Below are 22,496 nucleotides of genomic sequence, written 5' to 3' on the forward strand. Positions count from 1 at the left end.
GAGTCCAGATTGACAACATCCCAGGTCAGTGATGGCATTAAACGGCACATACAATATCATGACATTAGAGCGTAGCCTTGAAGTTACTGCATTTACATGTCACACATACAAGCCAAGGCAGGAGACAGAAAACCCCAAGTGACACATTAAAGCCCCCTGCGTTTTCATCTATGGAAATGCGTATTTCTAGATTCCTCTGAACATGAACATACAAATATGGGATAATTCTTTGCTCAGAGGTTGCTGGGTAAGCAAATATGTGGTCGAGATGCAGATAAAACTTTAGCAACTCAGTTCTCAGCAAATGCCATTTGGGAAAAAGGACTTTATAACTTAAAAGTTTCATTTAAACTTTTTTCCCCTAAACATTGGTGGGAAAAGGTACCATAGGATGAGGTATCTGAGTTGACTAGGAGGGGGTTGTCCTTGGGCTTATTATTAGCAGAATATGACATGATTAAACAGTGTTTTCTAGAACCCAACCAGATTCTCATTCAAGATAAAATGGTCTTGCTTCTTAATATTATTCTTTAAATTTGAATTGCTCGTCTGAATATATGATTGTACTTTTAGTTAACGAACAGAAGGAAGACAAAAATCCAGAGTTCAAGCATTTTAACATACAAATTGTTCTCCGGGGAAGTTTTCTAAAAGGAAAGTCACGAAAGCACAAGTGGAAGGAACCACATCGCCTTCTATATTCATTTTTTCCCCCCACCTACATGAGTTTATTTTCATAGTTCCCAAACTTCTAATTGTCTTCTGTTCCAAGTTAGGAAATGAGACACTTTTACCAAGGTAACTATGGACTCAGTAAAAATGCAGGTTATCAACTCTGGATTTATGGACAATTAAGGAATTGTATTAAGGATTTGAAATTAGGGGGAAAGCAATGCTGGACCAGGAGAGATTTTAGCACTGTCTACAATTTAGGAACAAATCACCCATATAGGATAAAAGCACTGTGCTGAGAATAGAATGCCAACATCCAGAGCATGAGCTCCACGAAGTGACTGACACCGTTAGATGGAAAGGCGGTTCAGAAACCTTGGAGGGGTTAAGGTCATCCTTGCAGCTCGGCAGAGTTCTTTAAGGAAGGAGGTGGAGGGAACCTGCCACCAGTGAAAAGAATCTTGAATAAAGAAACAGCCGAGAAAGTCCGAGTACCACTCTACAAAGAACATGGCTCCGAAAAGTACTCTGCTCTTTAGCATGGAAAGGTATCACTAACCATACCGAGCATCCATTCTAGGGGGAACTGACCAGGCTGCAAAAGCAGCCCAGGATCACCTGCTGCAGGTGCAAAGGTTGACTTTGAGGGCCACCACAATGAACGGTTCCCGCAGCTGCAGAGACACCTGACTGACCTGTGCGGTTCGAGGTCACAGATTCCGTCTGAGATGGAAGGCGCTGGGGCACTGGGGGCTCCAGTCCTGGTATGAGACTCTCAACAGCAACATCGGCTTTTTCTTTTGTAACACAGCATTAAGAAAGGAGAACAAAGGGGAAGGGAAAAGGAGTCAAAAGGTTCTTTAGACAACTCTGTGAAGTCTTTCTTCTACGGGGTCTCTAAAATAGCCAGCCCGGGCAGGATGGACAGCACAAGAAGTTACTTTATTTCCGCAGCTTTCAGGGTCTGGGCTTCACTGGCTGAGCATGCGTGTGCAAGGCTTACCGCTAGGACTAGTCTTGGTGAATCTCAGTGTTTAGAGATAAATGTAGAACATGAGACACCCAGCAGGTTTCTTCCACGTCAGAAGACACAGGCTGGGAGGCACCGTACTATCTTACAGTAATTTCGCTTTTCTCAGGGATAAACCTGGGGACAGTCAGCCTCTGTGCCTTGCAAAAGCCACTAGTCCATTTCAAATCCCACCCCATGATGTAGCTGGGAGGTGCTCTGCACTGTAGGACACCCCGCAGCTGGAGGCCCATCTCTCTATAGGGTCACGGCCTTCTTAAGTTTTAGGACTATGTGCCCTGGGGTACAGAGGCCCTGGACATCTCATAGGTCTTGCTTGCCTTGCTGCAGGAGCACAGGGCAATACCCACACCTCTGACCTGGATTCGACTCATGGGGCTTCACCACTGGGCAAGTGTTTTCTGTTACTGATACTTGGCACACACAGAGGCCCTATAAAGAAGAATCTGCTAAAGGTAAGGGCCCAGCTTGAAAGCAACTTTCTTCACGAAGCTTTTTGGAACTAACTGAATTTTCCCGTTATTGCTTGTTCGTAAGAAGGTCCCTCTAGAAACGTCAGGCTTTTGAGCAAAGCAAAAATAACAGCGTGGTGCCCCTGGAAGGCAGAGAAAACACTTCCTTTCGGTGATAACAAATAAGATTAAAGGAAGCTTTGTGGCATTTTCCACTCCAGAGCAGGGCTATTCTAGGGATCTGTTAACCAGTTAGTTATCATTCTAGAGACAGACACATATATCATGCAGGACTGAAGAAACAGAGATGACGACTTTACCAATTACAGCATCGGAAGTGCTACCAAAAGGATCTGTCATAGGCAAGAGGTCAGGGAGCAGGAGAGAAGTGTCAGGAGATTTGAGTCCCTCAATTAGTTTTTCTAGGTCGGGCAGAGAGGTAAAGAGAAAGCAAAAATGCAGTGAGATATTAAAGCAAGCTGATCATTTACAGTTTTCTATGCAAACACATTTTGTGGTCAAACTTCTGTATAGATTCATCACAAAACCAAACACTGTTAGCATCTCTTACCATTAATTAAAAACAAGCTTTCGAAGTTCAAGGTTTAAAAATGTTTTTTTCCTGGGCCACCCTCTTGGGTCCCCTCTGTCTTCAGGAGCTTTGTACTCAATAAAACTGTGCTTTGCTGCCCACCAAAACAAAACAAAACAAAAAAACCCCCAACAAACTAAATACACAAAAACAAACAAAACAAAATAAAACAAAAAGTGGAACAAAATAAGAATGATTATTTCCCTTGGTTAAAAAAAAAAAAAAAAAAAAAAACGCATTCATTCCTCAGTTGAAGTAGTCACTTTGTAAGTCATTCAAGGTAGTGCCCTAAGTTTGTTTGTTTTAAAATTTGAGGTATGTTTACCCAAAGGATACAAAAATACTGGTTTGAAGGAATACATGCACCCTGAGGTTTGTAGCAGCAGCAGCAGCATTCTCAATAGCCAAATGTCCATCAACTGACGAGTGGATAACGATGTGGTGCATACACAATGGAGTTTACTCAGCCTTGAGGGAATGAGATCTTGCCATTTGCAACAACACGGATGGAACTAGAGGGTATTATGCTATGTGAAATAGGTCAGAGAAAGACAAATACCATATGATTTCACTCATGTGGACTTTACAAAACAAAGTAGAGAGGGATGCCTGGGTGGCTCAGTGGTTGGGTATCTGCCTTTGGCTCAGGGTGTCATCCCGGAGTCCTGGGATCGAGTCCTGCCTCAGGCTCCTTGCATGGACCCTGCTTCTCCTCCTTGTGCCTCTCTCTGTCTCTCTCATGAATAAATAAAAAATTAAAAAATAAATAAATAAAATAAATAAAATAAAAAATAAAGAAAATAAATAAAATAAAATAAAATAAAATAAAGAAACAAAACAGAGGAGCAGAGGAGGGGAAAAGCAAGAGGCAAACCACAAAAGAGACTCTGAACTAGAGAGAATAAAATGAGGATTGCGGGAGGGGAGGAGAATAGGGCGATGGCTAAGTTGGGTGACGGATATTAAGGAGGGCACTGGTGGTGGTGAGCACTGGGTGTTGTATTTAAGTGATGAATCCCTAAATTGTACTCCTGAAACTAATAGTACACTGTGTGTTAATTGGAATTTAAATAAAAACTTAAAAAAAATAAAATTTGAGGTATAAGGTACACTGAATAAAAGTCACCAATTTCAAGTGTACAATTTTGCTGAGTTTTGACAAAGGCACATGTTTACATGAGCACCACCGAAGTGATGCAGAATGTTTCTGTTACCCCAAAAGTACCAGTGTGTGTTATTCTGGTCAGTGCCTTCCCATGACCCCTAGACCTGGCTTTCTGATCTGCTGTCTGTCCCTATGGCTTGGCCCCTTCTGTCTCATGTCTTTCATTTAGCACAATGCTCTTGAGATTCCTGCCTGTTGTGGCTGGTGTCAGGAGTTTGCTCCGTTTCGTTGCCGGGTAGTGCTCCACTACGTGACGGTACCACAGTTTGTTTAGTCATTCACCAGTTGACAGACATTTAGTTGTTTCTAGTTTTTAGCTATTAAACCTGCCATAAAGGGATGCCCGGGGGGCTCAGGGGTTGAGTGTCTACCTTCGGCCCAGGGCGTGACCCAGGGGTCCCGGGATCAAGTCCCGCGTCGGGCTCCCTGCATGGAGCCTGCTTCTCCCTCTGCCTGGGTCTCTGCCTCTCTCTGTGTCTCTCATGGATAAATACATAAAATCTTTTTAAAAAATGACGCTGCCATAAACATATGTATATAGATCTTTATGCATTCATATCACTTCTTGGGCTTAGTTTTGAAAAAAAATTTTGGACTTGCATTTAGAAATCCAAGTGAATCAAAATATGCCTAAGTTAACTTCAACAATCATTTATTGTCTGCCGACTGAGAGCCTGTGACAAGCTGGCACCCTTATCACTCTCTGGCCAAATCTCCTGAAATGCACTTCCACCTGAAGGTAGATTACTTTTGATGTCTTTTGGCTAGGAAACAAAGGGGCGTGAGAATCCACCAGATGTGTCACACCTGATAACGTCAGTGCACACGTTAAGATTTCTTCATGATTTTTTCAGTCTTGATCCATCAACAACTCTCTATTTACCTTCAACTTATTAAAGATAGAGAGCATTACTTGAAACAAAATAACGAACCACAGAATCTTACAGAAAGAAGGGAATTAAGAGCTCAACCTCCTTTTAATTACAAGGAGATTGAAACCACATAAATTCTATAACTTGCTTGGTTAAAAGCCTGTCAACATTTTTTTTTTTGAAGATTTTATTTATTTATTCACAAGAGACACAAAGAGAGGCAGAGACACAGGGAGAGGGAGAAGCAGGCTCCATGCAGGGAGCCCGACGTGGGACTCGATCCCGGGACCCTGGGGTCACGACCTGGGTCAAAGGCAGCGCTAAACCACTGAGCCACCTGGGTGCCCCAACAATTTTTTTTCTATAACAGAAATACCATGCCATTAAGGTAAAATTACAATGAAAATTGAGAAAAAGAGTGACTTGAAGTTCAAGTATGTGTATAGAACATTTTAGTGACTCTGCATTCTTCTAGGCCATCAGGAATCCAGATAAGATGAACTTGGTATTTGCTGAGGGACTGAAACCAAATTTTAGGTGATGTGTTATTTAAGGTGATCTATAACTACACAGATGAAACAAAATAATGGATTTTAGTGTCTTGGCAAGATAATCTGCTTTGGTACAAGTAACACACTGCAGAAAAAGATATATATATATATTTTTTAGAAAAATATATTTGTATATGGGAAATCAACTTACTGTCTTTGGAGTGTACGGCATGTAGACATCTTTGAGTTAAATGACAATATGCTACCTTTCTCATTTACACCTGATACTCATATTGAAGACAAGAGGTTTCTCAACATCGGGGGAAAAAAACCAGACTACTAACCAAGTGTACAAGTGTAACCACATCAGCATTAATCTTGCATCGTGAATAACATTTTATTAGCAGAGAAGATGTTAAAAATATCTGACAATTTTTAGCATACTGGCAAAGATAAGACAATTTTCTTGAAAAGTCTAATTTTTCATTTTTCTGAACACTAGCTTTTTGTTTTATTCCCAAAAAGAACTTCTTTCATGTACAGAAAAGTGATTATTTGCTTCTTTCACTTTTAGAACTCCTATATTTGCAATCTTATGAAGCAATGGATAAAAAGTAATGACCCCAAATTACCTGCTTATCTTTCATACAGTAGTTTATCTCGGTGCAAAACCTTAGGCTAGCCAAATTCAGAGTCCGAATTCTAGACTTTCCAGTGACTCGCTGCAACCGTGGGGTCATTCCTTAAACTTCTGTCCTTACCTCCTCAACTGTGCAACAGACACACCTCCCACCATCTTTTTGTATTGGTCACTCAAGTGTCATCCCCTCTACGCCCTTCCCCATCCTCCCTGCCACATTGAGCACTCCGCACTCACTTCTCCTGCAGCCCTTACCACGGGACTGAAGACAGGGAAGGTATCTTACTGATCTCTGTGTCCCCAGTTCTCGGTCTCCTCTCATACCCTACTTCACATCTCTGCCTTTTGGCTTCCATGGGGAGGTGGGGAGGAGACTAGATCAACTGTAAAGTCAGGTACTTCAGCAAGAATCTAATATTTTGATTAACCATTATCAAAAAGACAATGTGGGGGGGTAAAAAAAAAGTGTGTGTGTGTGACAGATGGAATAGGGTGGGGATGGGGCGAGCTGCCAAATTTAGGGGGCTTATCTTCAGACCAAACCTCAAGTAACAGGCTACTCAGCTCACACAGATCACCTGCATGGTCACTGCTGCGTGAGGATACTCGAATCCTGAAATGTGGGAGGGAGGAGCAGGGACAGAGCCGTAGCAGACAGAGAACCAGGAGTGAGAGCAGAGCCACAGCATACGTGAGGTGGCCAGCAGGTGCGAAGCCAGCCTGTCAGTCCCAGCGCTCCCCAGACGACAGAAGAGTCTCACTTAGTGCGCGAGCCCAGGGGCCACTGCAACTATGGTCACCACTTCCATCTGTAGCGTTTAATGTCAAACATTTTCATTCTTTATTCACACACACAAAAAAACCCTGGGCGGGTCTGGGAATACTGACAGAGTTCAGAAGAATGGAGATAGAGACCAAGAGAACGTGCGACTTGCTCAAAGTCACAGACGGGGCATGGTACAGCCTGGACATGACTTCAGTTTCCCCCACAGGCTGCCACTAGGGCCTGCCTATCTCCATCGATACAGGAGAATAGGGTTTCACACAGACATGGCCCCATGCACAACGGCCAAGTCATCAAAGACATGTTGACGCTGGAAGGAGCCTCGGATTTTATTCAATTAGCCTTCTCATTTACGGATGAAGAAACCAGCTCCAGAAGATGCAGCCACCTGCCTGAGAGCCTACAGCAGGTAAGCCACAGACCCAGCTAGGACTAGGACCCAGACCTTCTAGACACTAGAGACTCCGCCTTCTGGCTTAACTAAGGCTTTGGCTCCTTTAAAAAAGTAAAGGCTATTAGAAGTCACATCTCAAGCTATTGTTGCTCATTTTTGATCATTATAAACGAAGAACCCAGAAGAGGATGTAACGGGAGGCACAAGGACACAGCCCACAGGCCTCACGTGGGCATCGAGGGGTGGCCTCGAGTCACTCATGTTAGGAATTCCACTCTCTTACAGTTATATAAAGACACTCTGTGTGGTGGGAGGGAAGAGTGGTGCAGAAAAGAGGGTGGTGAGTTCAGGAATGTGGGCAGGAAGTATTCTTTAAGATCCCAAACCTCAATCAAGTCCTCCACGAACACTTCACCACTTGTGGAGATCTAACGAAGCCCCAGGTGCCTGAGATTACAGGAGTGAGAATGGGTGGAGTTCCAGGTTTTACTCCCATGCCTTGGTGTGAGATCAGAAAAGCAGAAGTCCCTGCATAAAGTGAAATGTGGGAGGAGGCAGCGGGGTGGGACAGAGGAGGAACTCACCAGGTGGACGCCCAACTGACTGCGCCACCCAGGTGCCCCTTAGGAAAGGAAAGAGAACATCAACTAGCAGGGTCTGAGCGCTTCTGCTTTCTCAGACACTCGTCACCCATGAGGTGGTGGGTCTTCCCTCTTTCCAAGCTGATGGCAGAGGCTGCAGCATCTCACTGTTTCATAAATGGCTCTTCTTGGATTCATCATGATGATGGACTTTAGAAAAAATATACACGCTGAATGGTCATTTCTATCTCTTCTTTCATGAATTGTCTGCTCCTATTTTTCCATCAGTGGTTATTTTCTTATCACTTGCTTGTTACCATACTCTGTTGTTTTTCGAGTCTCTAGGGTTCCCAAATAAAAATGAGTCTGGTTAAGAGCATGGAGAAGCACTGAAATTGCAGTGAAAGGACTGAGAAGGTGGACAAGGTGGACCCTTGGAGCGAAGTGATGCAGGAGTTCGCCTGGGCACTGGAAACTGAGAGTGCTCTTCAAGGAGAGGATTGTTAGTACTTTGAAAAATTAAGAGGGGACTTGGAAAAAGGATCTTTTGGACACCCCCCTCTCTCCTCTCAAGCATAAGTCAAGGGGCATTGGGGACTAGGGGAAGAGAGGAAGAGGTAGGAGTGAATCCATTCTGGAGTCCTCTCTTTCGTTTCTCTCAAGATGTAGTTATTGAAAATATCAACCACAAAGTAAGAAGGTTAAACCCTCCGTAAACCTAAGGTTAGGTAATCAAAACTGCCTCCTGATGTGAGATTGGGATACGCTGCAAGTTGTGAGTTTTCTCTCTTACAAAATATCAAAAGAGAAAGGCCAGGTGTCTACTTAGGCTAAAAGGACTACGGGTCTGCTCAAGGACCATCTCGGCCCTAATTAGGGATACGATCATGAGCATCTTGAACCACTGAACATGGCAGAGCTTGGTGCAGCCCCATCAGAAAAGAGGGTCTGGCTGCTGCAGCTTTGTGGCTTTGGAAATTTACATCCCGTCTGAAGTCTTGTGATGAGAGATGCTGTTTTTAAAATCTAGTCACTTTAAATAGTTCCTGTCATTGAGAACCAGACACCAAACTGTCTGTAACATCTGCAAGTTGAAGTGAAAGTCAACTACCCTGCCCCATTCCAACTTCATTCCAGGGAACTGAATGTGCAGAGAGACAAACTTCCCAGAGCAAAGACACAGAGGTGATCAACTCTGGACCTTTTAACATCACAAAACAGAAGTTGGAAGTGAGGAAGACGCCAGCACACAGCTCGAAGAGGAACGCCCATCTTGACTACAAACCACTAAGAAAACACGCTTTCTCTTGCCTACTTTTAAAGAGATGATCAAGTGCCATAAACCAGGAGGCACATTTTTAAAAAGCTGTTGGTTCCAGAAAGCGGCACTTAGGGGGCAACTAATGCATTCCTGCTTAGGCTTGTGGAACACGGATGTTGGGAGGTCAGCACGAAGGAGCTGCTATGAAAAGCTTTTCCTCAAACTTGTGCTCTGTTAGTGGGAAAGTAAAAAGACGTAGTCATGGAAAATAATACAGTGGTTCCTCAAAAAATTAAAAATAGAATTACCAAGGATGTAGCAGTTCAACTTCTGGATATATAAGCCCCAAAGAACCTTGGGTCTTGGAGAGATATTTGCACACCCATGTTCGTGAAGCACTATTCACAACAGCTGAAACACGGAAGCAACTCCACTGGCCAACAGATGAGTGGATACACAAAACGTGGCTACATGCAGACAATGGGATATAATTCAGCCTTAAAAAGGAAGGAAATTCTGACATATGCTTCAACATTGACGAACCTTGTGGACATTAAGTTAAATGAAATAAGCAAGTCACAAGACAAATGCTATATGACTGCACCTAGATGAGGTAAGTAGAGCAGCCGGGTTCACGGAGACAGAGCAACGGTGGTTGCCAGGGGCTGCAGGAGGGAGGACGGAGAGTCACTGTTTAACAGGTAGAGAGTTTCAGTTTCGTAAGTTCTGTGGATGGATGGTGATGGTTGCAAAACAGGTGAATGTACTAATGAACTTTAAAGATGGTAAACTTTGGGTTGTATATATCTTACCAGTTTAAAAAAAAAAAAAGATTCGATCTTTCATCCAATTTTCAGGGAAAATATCCCATTCTCTTCCATCATATTTTAAATTTGGTACCACCTATAGCTTATCTGTTCTCAACAGATGGTGAAATAAATGCACACACAGTACGTGAGCATCAGTGAAATGCTTTGAGACTCACCAGAGCTGGGTTTCATGTGGCGGGTCTGTGGGCACACGAATGCTCACGGCTTTGATTTTTTATTTTTTTTTTAAATGCCAGACTTTCTTTTTTTTTTTTTTTTTAATTTTTATTTATAATGCCAGACTTTCTAAGAAAATTTGTTTTGTGCTTTGGAAAATAGAAATGCTCCTTTATGAAAACCCCCAAAAAATCCAATTATTTAGTCCTCTCTACCCCCAGTTTAATAATCATTATAGCAAGGAAGTCTACTTCAATGGTTCTCAGTTGTGCAAAGGTCCAAGGTTAGAAAGCAAGTTTAATTTCTGTAAGGGAGAAATATCATCATCTAAGACTTTATTACGAGTGGGACTGCCCACGGGGAATAAGGACCCAGGACCAAAGCTGTTATAGCATTTCCTATCTTTATACTAATTTAAAGTTTACAAAGCAATTGGAAACACATGCTTTCATCCAAACCTCACAAGCCACTCCATGGGGTGGGTTTGAACAGCCCCAGTTTTGAGGATGAGAATACAGAGTTTAAGTGGTTTGATTAAATCACGGAGCTACTCTGTGGGTAGAACCCAGGTCTCACAAGTTCAAGCCCATTTTTGTATTTCCCTAAACCTTAAGTTTAGCTCTCCATCTCCAGTCAAAGGCTTTATTGACCTCCAGACAAGGAAACCTTCACTGCCCAGGGCCCAAGGGCCATGCAAAGGAGTGTGTACAACAGCACCTGTCACAGGAGCACCGGGGCCACAGCTCCTCACCCAGAGAATGAGACACTGCTTGACATACCCACCAGTCAGGATTCTTTGTGGATCAAAGGAAATTATGTGTGAGAACATTTTAAAAGCATAAAATAAAATGTTAAGTCATTAAAAGGCATATAGTTGTCAGGGGTCTAAGATTTCATGACTCCTACAATCAGGAGGTGGAGTGTGGAGGGAACCATGTGTGCAAAACAAACAAACTGACCCAAAAGCCTGACCGGTGCCCATAGTGGGTGGGAAGTCATGAAAAACTGGGTCCTTAAGGGGGCAGGAGGTGGAGGAAGACAAACCTGCCATTTGCTGAGGTCCCAGAGCCCCTAAACTCTCAGGCCTTTCTTCACTCAGACATTCCAAGACGGTAAGGAGGAATGTAGGGCAATCCTGTGTATCTCCCACCTACATCCTTGGATAAAGAGGCCACCGAATTGAATTGTGTACACGCTGAATGTTACAGTACATACAACAGTTCAGACACGGCGGCAACACAGTCCAAATTCTGGAGGCTCCAGGAAGGGCTGGAGGTGAAGCTCTGCTCAGCCTAGCTACGACTTTCACTCTGGGGTTTGGCAGCTTCCTGACACGGCGGGCTGTGCCTTCATTAATTCATCCTCTAAGAGCAGATGGGAGGCCTGGCTGGAGTTGGCAGAGGCACAGATGGAAGGCTATGGAGCTGGCAGTCTGGTATTTGGGAGCTGGGGACAGAAATGAAGAGCAATGGGGCCACCATAAGCCTTTCAGCCTCAGGTTTTACTTTGTTCATTTATCCAACCTGCAAATATTCGCTGCGGGCCAACTCTAAGTGTTCTTAGGCCTGGCAAAGCAGCGCCGGGTAGGAGAGCAAGGTCCCTCCTTCAGGACAGTGACATCCTGGTGGGCAAAGACATAATGAAGCAATGAAAACAGACAGTGTCATAGTAAGTGCTATGAAGAAAAAGGCCAGGAAGTGCGACCGAGGGTGTGTGGGACCACGGTGGGCCTAAGAAGACCACATTTAAGCAGAGGCCCAAATGTCAGCTGACAAGAAGGAAGAGAGATGGAGGAAAAGCTTTCCAGGCAGAGTACCAGCATGTGCAAAGGCCCCGAGGTGGGAACAAGCTCAGCCTGTTGGAGGAAAGACTGAAGAAAAGAATGCTATGAGCTCAGGTTCGAGGGGTAGCCAGGGGGCTAACCAGATTAGTTAGGGCCTTTCAGGTCACAACAAGAAGCCCGATTTTATGCTCAATGATACGGAAATTCACTGGAGCATAAAGGAGTGACATGTCTAATTTATGTCTTCAGAGGATCATAAGGCAAATAAGATACCCCTGTAATTCTCTATAGAATGTTCCATTTTAATCGATTTCCCATTAAAACCAAGAGGGGCCACGGCTTACTTGGTTTTAAAGTGAACACCAGTATCACTTGAGCAGGAATCCCCCAGAATGAGAGAAATACAGAGAGAGGATCAGGAGACAGGAAAGGTAAGGGAGGTGGATGGCAGCCAGCGACCTACGGCTCATCGTCACAACCTTCACAACTCATCTCTACAACCGGGAGTTGGTCTCTTGAGCCACCTGGCACGTGTGCCTGGCTCCTCATCCCTGACCCAGCAGGCACCTGTGACCACGGCAGAGGACAGCTCCTCGCCTGTGGACCCCCATCTTCTGGCCTGTGCCAAGAGACTGCCCTTCCAGCTTCCACAGCTCATGGGCTATCTGGGAAAGAGTAAGGCAAGAGCCCCGTGGGCTGTCCAAGGGAGACGCCTCAGTAACCCCCTCTTCCCGTCTGATCCCATGACTGCCGCAACAAGGGGCCAGGGGGCCCCAGCCTGAGTTTGCAGCCCATACTTTTCCAGCGTTCTCCCAGAAACCGGCTTGTCTACGCACTGCCAGGCACACCTGAAGGACACAACTGAGAAAAGGGCCTCTACTTGATGCCTTCCTTCCCTTTAACCATCCTGTACTGAATCATTCCTCAGTGACCTTAGGTAATTTTGACCTGTGTCCAGGTCCAGCAAGCTATCAAGTGACACAATTTACTACCAGGTCAAGGCAAGTATTTGCTCCCCCTAAGGAGGGTCAGCAAATTGCCCCAAGAAATAAAAACCATCATGGTACCACTGCTATAGTCTGTCTTAGGAAGTAGATGGTACAGATATCATGATCACTTCCAATCTTGAGCCAGTTAAATACCTTTAACATTCTGAGAGAAAAAGAACCAAGCAGATCCTATTAGTATAAAAGCAAGAACAGGCAAGAGTAAGAATGAGAAAAAAAGAAAACCTATCAGGAACAAAATGGGCGCTAGATGCTTCTAAATAACTGGATTTATTTGCTTTTTCAAAAAGACTGATAGAGAAGAGAAAGGGTGGCTTCTATGCCACATGTCATGCTCCCCACCCTACCCTCGAAAGGATGGCGAAGATTAGGGAGAAAAATCATTGGCATCTGTGAACCCCACATAGAAAACACCCAGTGACTGTTTCAAAAGCTATTTCAATCAGAACATACTAACAATTTCTTACTTTTTTAGACTGCTCACTTAAAAGTCAGGATATTGGAGCCCTAATGGGATATTTGAACTCAGGCAGGCCAAACTACTTCACTGATGAAGAGGCGAGCCCAGAAGGCTTTCAGAGAGTTCAAGTGCCAGGAAGGGAACCTGGGTCTCCTGGCTCACATTCCCTTTAACTTTTATTTCTAAAATAAAAGCACAGTATAGGAAAACAGGAACTGGACAGGAAATCCCCAGTAATTCAGTCATCGTACGATAACCACTGTGAGCATTTTGTTCCTTCTATCACATGCTTACAGGTGCCCCCCAACATGTTACAATCACATTGGACTAGGATTCCTTCCAATGCACAGGCCCTTCCCATTACCAAAAAACAAATAACGGGCCTGGAATTCACCTCCTTTTTATGGAGTGGTGAAACAACTCTCAAGGGACCCTGGGACATAAGAATCAAGCTGCTTAAGCTCAGATCAGCTCGATTTACCTACCTGGTGCATCGGGTACTTGAAGAGGAATGAAAGGATCAGATACACTTAGAAGCGGCAGGCTGGAATCCACAGTCTGCCCACCCTTCCTTTTCTCAGCTGGAGTTGGTTGGAGGGGAAGAAAGGGTCAAGGAGAAAAAAAAAAAAGAGAGAGAGAGAGAAAAGCAGAAAACGTCAAGTAAATCCAGATGAATTTACCACCTATTTACTCAACAGTTCAAATTATAGAGTAAATCTAAACTCAGAGGCAGAATAAAGACGCATATGAGTGGATATAATCCAGTGTGATGGCAAAACACGTCTGAGAGATGTCACCCGGTCCCTGCAACATACTCAGAGACGCAACTGACGACACTAGTCTATTCGCACACCTGGATTCCGCTTCTTCCTGGTGTGGAAGCCACAGTGATCTCTTCCAGAGCTCCTGCGGCAGCTATTGTCCATGTCACACACCGTAGCATGAAGTGGACGGGGCTTCGTGTGTAATCTAACACAGCCATACAGGCACCCCAAGGGCCCTTCACCACCTTGCGGTCACCATGCCACCGCACGTCTGTTAGAGCGCAAGGCAGACAGACACAGACAGAAACAGAAATGGACCCCGTGTCTGCTGCAAGGCTAGACAAAGCCCTAACTTCTGGACGCCATCTAACATTCACCGACGTTCATTCTAGAACTTGGCAAACTCACGGATTTACAGAAATCTACACACCCCGTGGGATCACAGGGCTTAAAGGGATCTTAGGATTTTCGAGCACAATTTTCTTATTTTACGGGAAAGGAAATGAAGCCCAGAAGTTAAGAGGCTAGCCAGGGGTCTACCTGCAAACCAGGGTCAGAACCCAGGCTTGCTGGTTTCCAATTTACCATTCTTTACGTTGCATTTTAACACTCAGTTTGTTCTCTAGTTAAAATCTCATTTTACCATCTGTAGAGATTTTTTTTAAAAAACGTTTTATTTTCAAATAATTATGAAATCATAGGATTTTGCTATACATAGAGTTCTGGGAATCTCCAACCAGCTTCCCTCCATAGTGAGATCTTTTACAACTATAGGACAATATCACTGACACCATTACAATACTGTTATTAGACTTTATTCAATTTTCACATGCACTCGTGTGTGTGTGTGTGTGTGTTTCTTTGCAGTTAGATACTATGTACAGCTTAGCATAAGCACCACCATGACAATGACACAGAACTGTTCCATCAAACCAAAGAACCCTCTTGTTCTCCTTTATAGTCACACTCACTCCTTCCTCCAGTCTCTACACCCTGGGAACCCACTAATCTGTTTTCAATCTCTGTAATTTTGTCATTTTGAGAAGGTTATTAAAGTGAGTTTTTAACTAAGCTTCTTTGAAGGTAGATGGAGGAAGAGAAGGGTAAAATCACTGCTCTTAAAATCTTTATTTTCAAATGAGATACAATGAAATATATTAACAGAAAAACAAATCATAAAACTGCATATATTCATTTTTGAAAAAAGTATATATACAGAAATAAAATTCTGGACATAAATATTATAAAATATCAGCAATGTTTTCCTCTTGCACTGGGATTATGAGTTCTTTTATCTTGTTTCTTTGGGCTTTTAGTCATTTTTCCAAAATTACACAATTGAATGTGTATAACTCAACAGAAAAATATTTTAAAAAAAGAGGCACAATGTCAAGTTTTAAATGTCTGTTCCAACATATGGACATAGTTCATCAACATTTTTGCAGATTTAACCATAAAAATGTTTAAAATAATCCTTCTGTCATCCTCTCTGACTCATTGCCAAATTTCCTGCCTATCTCCTCCTTTGATTGGAAGGTTTAAAATCATGAACAGTTTGAGCTTGATTAGAAAAATTCTAGAAAATGGTGCTATCCTATACTTTGTATGAATGAGGACATATTAATTTCTGGGATTTAGATATAATTTTCTTTCATTTATAAAATTGAAAGTGTCACACACACACAAAAGTTTACACCACAAAGAAAGAAGGAAAAATATTAAATGTTCATTTAAAAAGGCTGGATAACATGAAAAAAATGTGAAGATGTTTTATAATGTTCATAAAAGCTTAGTGTCACTGATTTACAAAGATTCTTGAGATGTAGTTATGACTATAGGTTCTGGGTTGGGTTGCTCAGGTCCAAATCTCTATACTAGCATTCTCCAGTTGTGGCCTTGGTCAGGTAATTTAACCTCTTGTGGGCTGGTTTGTTGTTTAAGATTATTTATTTATTTGATAGCAAGCACGAGGTGGGGAGGGGCAGAGGGAGAAGAAGACTCCCCACTGAGCAGGGTACTGGATCCTAGCACCCTGAGATCATGACCTGAGCCAAAGGTAGACAGATGCTTAACTGACTGAACCACCTGGGCGTCCCTTGAAGGTTGTTTTAAGGACTACCTGAAATAATGCATAAAAAGCACTTAATCAGTGGGCTTATTAGCATGTAGGAAATGCTCAGTGTATGTTCACTGTTATTACTGTCATAACTTTACTCAAAAGTATGTTTTTTAAGGCAAGGCCTTTAAATCCCTTTAAAAAATACAGCCGTTTATAGCCTTTAAAGTAAGCATAAAGGGAGAGAACAGGCTAAAACAAAAATAAAAACTGTTTGATAAAGTTCATACAAGGGTGCCTGGATGGTGCAGTCAGCTGAGCTCTGGATTCTTGGTTTCCATCTGGGTCATGGGATCGAACCCTCCATCAGTCTTGGTGCTCTGTTTAAAGCTCTCTCTCTCTCCCTCTCCTTTTGCCCTTCCCCTCCATGCTCTGTCTCTCTAAAATAAATAAACAAATCTTTAAAAAAAGCCAGTTCATATAGACAAACAACAAAACATGTGATAAGTAGGAATTATAGGCACTGAAACTGAGGGCAGATGGAAAATGTGTAGGACCTCTGTCAACACTGATGAATCCAAGCGCCTAACCTGTGGCAAACAGCAACGCTTTTCATTCATTCAGTAATCTATACTGAAGCAAGCACAACACTAAATGCTAGGATTCAACACCAAAGAAGACTCTCCTAGAGCTTATTCCACAGCCCTCTTTCCAGAGAAGCTCTATCCTACCTAGTACCATAGCTGGTCATTGGTGTGATGCTCTATCTCAAGGACAACGGTCAATGCTTTACACATTTGGTCAACATGTGACCTACTGAACTTCAAGCACTTTAAACCAGACCCAAATACCAATACATTTATAAACTACACAGGCAAGACAACAAAGCTAAAAATAAAGAATAACACAAAACATTTTAACTTTTTAATGTTAAAAAGCATGCCCCAAATAAGGCCAATGTGTAGGTATTCCAAATGAGTAACAACGAGAATATCACATGAAGACTTATGGGATATGATTAAAACATCAGGTTTTTTCTGACGAGGGAAGTGCACACCTATTAGCAAGCACCCTCAATAAACAGTGTAATCCTCAAAGGTCAGGGTGGGCTGGGCAATTAAAGAGAGAAGAGAATACTGAAATATTTGTGGACAAGTCTTCTAGCAGATTACAATGAACCTCTCTCCACACTCTCAAGCTGGCTGAAAATCACTATTACAATGGGAGAAAAATGCTAAACACTTCCATTATGTTTTTAAGAAGAATATTAAAGATTTTACTATGTGTTCCTCTTAATACTGACAAAGCAAACCTAAGAAAAACAGATCTGTAATCAAAAATAAATAAATAAATAAATAAAAGCAAAAGTTAAGGATTTAGAAGACAGAAAAACAGTAGATTTTATAAATCTAAAAGTTGCCTTAGAAAGATGCTAAAACAACAGATTTCTTGCTAAGGTTCCCAAGAAAAAAATGAAACACAAATACATACAGTGAAAACTGATATGTATACAAATAGTATAAAAGGTTTAAATGCATTATTCTATTTTATTCAATACACATTAAAATTGCAGATGATTTTCTAGAAAAAAATATTACTAAATTTGCCTCTTTGTGTGGCAGAAAACCTGAGAGAGGAAGTTCTGGAACCAGAGGGATGGTGTCCCAGCTGTGCTGCTTCCTAGATATGTGACCCTGGAAAAGATGCTAGTCTGTGCTCAGTAACCGCAACTGTGACTGATGTGGGGATGGTGTTAAGGGTCAGGTGAGATAAGACTTGTGTAGGACAAATGATAGACTGGGGAAAACGTTTACATATAGGACAAATAAGAACAAAATGAAAAAAGAACTTCAAAAAAAAAGGCAAAAGACACGAACACCACAAATCCCAGAAGAAATAATGGCCAGTAAACACTGTCCTTCTGTCTACAGCCTCTGAGTGGGGCTGGATGGGGAAATGGAGGAAGAATTACTCTTTCACTGATGATCAAAATAAAATTTGTATAGCATTCTCAGAGGCCAATTTAGAAATACGTATCAAAAACCTTAAAAGACACATATCTTTTATTTAACCAATAATCTTCTAGAAGTTATCTTAAAGAAACTGTAAAGGTTATTACATGACAGCCAAAGTTCCAATAACAAATGAACCTAAGACATTAGAAAAACTACTAACACACTTACAGAAGACAGGAGGAAAGGAATATATAAGGATAAAATCAGAAATTAATCAATATAACTAAAAAAGATCAATTTCAGAAGCATATCAAATTCCTTATCCACAAGGAATATACATACTCAAAACCTCCTATCTGTTGCTGAGTGAATTATAACAGGAAAACACTGAAACCAAATTAATGTTTAAAACAGAGATTACTTGGTTAGATACATTAGGACAAATCCATATGAAGCAATTTAACATAGATCTTTTAAAATTTATCTTTTAGGAGCTTCTTTAATGATGTGGGAAATGTGCCAGACTTAGCAAGCAAGAAAATTTGGTTTTAAAATAAGACTATAAAGATGTACATTAGAGTCTTAAGCTGAAGCTAACAATTATTTACAAAATTGTGGTCGTATATTTTCGTGAGGAAGAAGATCTGTAAATTTCATCACATTCACGAAGATATCGTGACCCTACAAAGGGTAAATGCCACTAAAATAGACACCAAAATGGTACCTTGTGCTACTTCTTAGCAGTGAGACTATGGGGATTTTAACTTTCTTCTCTACACTTGTCTATAAATTACTTTTATATAATAAACATGTACAATTTTTTAATTTTTAAGAAATTTTAATTGAAGTATAATTGACGGTGTATAATTTTGTTAATAAAGGAGAAAATTAGTCTTTTACTATTGCTTCTTTAATTTAAAAAGGTCTAATTTAAAAAGAGATCTCCCTCTCCTTGTAAACACACACACACACACACACAGAGGCACAGAAACACAGCTCAGCAGAATCTTGGATAGAGGATACATCATTTAATTCTTAGAATTCTTCAAGTCATTCCAAAGACCTAAGCAATTACAAGACATTAACAGTGATGTTCTTAAATTTAGAAATATTTGCTTAAAGTATGTGCGTGAACTAGACAGAACAATCCTATATCTTACTGACACATCATCCTGTCATTTTAATTTGAAATGATTCTAGATATTTCTTTCTCCCTATCTTTATATTGGAAATATTTCTGAATAAAAGAAAACACGTTTGCACCAAGATTTGGGGCTCCGTGGTGCACCAGAGTTATCTGCGGAGTGGAAAGTGCAGAGGTAACGACAGTGAGCCCCGTGCTTCAGGCGTCTGCGATACTAACCGGTTCCAGCAGCAAACGAGGGAGTGGCAAAAGCGTCACCGGGAGTTGGTTGAAAGCCTGGGATCAAACTCTCAGCAGAGCCTCCGAGCTTCTCAGGATGTTTGCCTGGAAGGACAAGACAGCAGTCAGCGCCCTCCAGCAGAATTCCACGACACACACTCACAGGACGGAGGGGAGACTTGACTCCTCTTACTGCATTGTGGCAACACCGGGGACCTTCACAGGTCCTTGTCTAGTCGCTGCAGTAACCGAGACGAGAGCTGAGAAAAGGAAGGAAGTTGTCAGAAGCGAAGATAGCACATTGGTTCTGCAAGGTGGAAGTCCTGGAGGTTGGAGGTGCAATGACGTGTGTGTAGTTAACACTACTGAACTGTACACCTGACAGTGGTTAAGAAGCTAACGGTTGTGTTATGTTTACTTATCACAATTTTTAAAAAAGATTTTACTTGTTTACTTGAGAGACACAGAGTACACACGCACGAGAGAGGGAGAGAGGGAGCGAGCACGTGCGCACACAAGCGGGGGTGGGGAGGGCAGAAGGAGATGGAAGAGCAGACTCCCCGCAGAGCAGGGAGCCTGACGCGGGGCTCCATCCCAGGACCCTGGGATCATGACCTGAGCCGAAGGCAGGCACCTAATCAACTGAGCCACCCAGGTGCCCCTGTATATTTATCACAACTAAAAATTTTTTCAAATAAATAAATAAATAAATAAATAAATAAATAAATAAATAAATAAATAAATAAATAAATAAATAAATAAGCAAGCAAGCAAGCAAGCAAGCAAGCAACAAAAAAGATGGCTGGAGCTGAAGCCCCAAAGCTCAAGCACATTATATAGGCAGAAATGCCTCCAGTCCTTACTCTCAATCTATTTGTTTTTATAGAATTCTGATGAGTTTGCCAATCTGTTTTCCGTGTTGGAAACAGTTCAGGAGAGCACATGAGAAGGTGGCATGGGTGAAATGGCAGGAGTGAGACTGAAGAGGGACAGGCACAAGGGCAGCAGTTTATTGCGACAGAAGAGAGACAGGAAATTATGAAAAATAAAAATAGACACAAGATTTTTAAAACTTGGGAGTCTCGTAAGTGCAAAAGTACAAGAGTCTTCAATAGCCCGTGAAGGTATTCCTGTCCATTCTAGAACAATAAGCAGCATACCCAACAATGAAATAATTTGATGATGAGTTAGCTGTCAGAGTTAAATCCTATACTCTATCTTTTGTTTAAAAGAATAAGAAAGTAAATATACATTTTTTCCAAGATTTTAGATTTTATTTATTTATTCATGACAGAGAGAGAGAGAGAGAGAGAGAGAGAGAGAGAGAGAGAGAGGCAGAGACATAGGCCAAGGAAGGAGCAGGCTCCATGCTGGGAGCCCGACATGGGACTCCATCCCGGGTCTCCAGGATCACACCTCGGGCTGAAGGCGGTGCTAAGCCACTGAGCCACCAGGGCTGCCCGTAATGTACATTTTTGAAAGACATCTATAAAATCATAGTTAAAAGAGATTAACAAAAGTTTAAAAAGAGTAAAATTAAAAGGTATGGTCCAAGTTTGTATCATTCCCTTGGTTCTGATCATTCCTTTACCACCCTGTGCTCTGGTCTAATGCCAAGGAACTCTATTTGAAGAATTTTCCCAGGGTATGCTGTTGTTTTCCAAAGTGCACATGTGTGCCTGTGTGCATGAGTCCCGCCTTTCCAAAATAGACTGTGCATTTTTTGTTTTGTTTTGTTTTTAAGTAGGCTCCACGCTGAGCGTGGAGTCCAATGCAGGGCATGAACTCATGACACTGAGCTCAAGACCTGAGCTGAGATCAAGAGTTGGGCACTTAACCCATTGAGCCACCCAGGGGGCCCTAAACTGTGGGTTTTTGAGAAATGGTACCTTCTATTTATTTGGTTACCTCTCCACAGTCAGCAACCGTACTACAGAGCTCTGATGGTGGTCAAGATGCAATGTCCACGGGGGGGACACACTCTCCTGGGTAAGCAGTTACAACTTTCTGGGACAATAAACACTTAGGACAAACAACCATCACACTCCCCCAAGGAATGACCATGCTCGACCATATATCCTGATCTATGCTATCAAATCTGTCCTAATAGTGTCCCACTCTGTGTGCCGCCACCCACAGCAAGCCAGGAGTTCCTGAAGATGAGAAGATGTCAGTGCTCTGCGAAACACAGAAAGCAATTTGCGCTCCAACTTCCAAGCAAGCCTCTAAGGGAAGGAAAGACCCAACCCTGAGTTTTCACACACATATGCCTCTAGCGTTAGGGTTTAAGAATCACAGAAGGACAACTGCTCACCTTCCCCCAGCTTGGCAAAGTCCTTGTTCAGCAGTTCTTCAGCTGTGAGTTTGGAGAAATTGTCATCGTCGAAGGGATTCCACGTAGAACCTTCGGAAGCATTATAAACGTTTTGCTGGGAGGTCCGAGGAGAGCCTGATGGAGTGGTGGTTGCAGACCTAGGTAGGTTCCCACCCCCACGAAATGAAAAAAAGTTGAAAAAGGGTCAATCTACTTTTTCTTTGAGACCAGATTGTTTTCTGAATTAAACCATTATTTTCAAAAAAATAAAATAAACCATTATTTTCTGCAGTAGTTTTCTAAAAGGATGTTCCATGGCAATTGGACGGTTTCCACAGATACTTTAATCACCGTGTGAAATATTATGTCTCCCCTTCTTTCACAATCCACTATCCCCCACTGCTTCTTTAATCTCTTGCTTAGATTTTTGGTCTCTTCTGCAACTCCTTTCAATCCCGAATCACAATGCAACCTGTTCTTAGGCCTGTACCTCCTGAGGCATCCACTGTAATATCCACAATAACCGACCCCAGAAGGGCTGGGGCTGATGCCTTTTCAGGCTGCCTCCCATCTGTCAGGACCTGGCACGCAGAGAATGGAGGGCCGCCATGAGCAGTAACCATCGCAGTTAAGGAGAAATAAAGACAGTCCTCACTATCTTGTGTTTCCAGGTATCATTACCTAATTTTCTTCTAAAGCCTCTCTTGATGTCCTTTGCATTTAACTAACAACTTAGAGATTTTTAACTTTGGAGTGAGTACATGGTTCCAAGAAAGCTGAGGGTCTGAAGTTGCATTTACCTAGCAAACACTCATTGCAATCTACTTTATTTCAGGCACGGAGCTGGTCACTGGATTTACAAAGGTTAAGGCAT

The 22,496-nt window shown here is 42.3% G+C and overlaps 1 protein-coding gene across 13 annotated transcripts in view; it reads right to left on the reverse strand.

The window, feature by feature from the left end:
• The window catches only part of AAK1 (AP2 associated kinase 1), a 157,262-nt gene that overhangs the window by 11,091 nt on the left and 123,675 nt on the right, over window positions 1-22,496 (reverse strand). For 8 of the 13 annotated variants that reach the window (XR_007413849.1, XR_007413848.1, XM_049115931.1 and 5 more), the window contains exons 15-19: window positions 21,623-21,780; window positions 19,309-19,413; window positions 13,656-13,751; window positions 2,475-2,576; window positions 1,368-1,469 (exon numbers count right to left, since the gene is read on the reverse strand). Coding sequence is in view for 11 of the 13 variants with exons in the window: in XM_049115931.1 (XP_048971888.1) it covers window positions 1,368-1,469; window positions 2,475-2,576; window positions 13,656-13,751; window positions 19,309-19,413; window positions 21,623-21,780 (563 nt within the window). In the remaining 2 variants the exon portion in view is untranslated. Of the gene's footprint in view, window positions 1-4; window positions 1,113-1,367; window positions 1,470-2,474; window positions 2,577-5,646; window positions 11,367-13,655; window positions 13,752-19,308; window positions 19,414-21,622; window positions 21,781-22,496 lie in introns of those variants that run through there. The other 5 variants (XM_049115932.1, XM_049115929.1, XM_049115934.1 and 2 more) reach the window with 4 other exon arrangements.

This window comes from Canis lupus, chromosome 10 (genome assembly GCF_003254725.2).
Source record: "Canis lupus dingo isolate Sandy chromosome 10, ASM325472v2, whole genome shotgun sequence".
Lineage (NCBI taxonomy): Eukaryota > Metazoa > Chordata > Mammalia > Carnivora > Canidae > Canis > Canis lupus.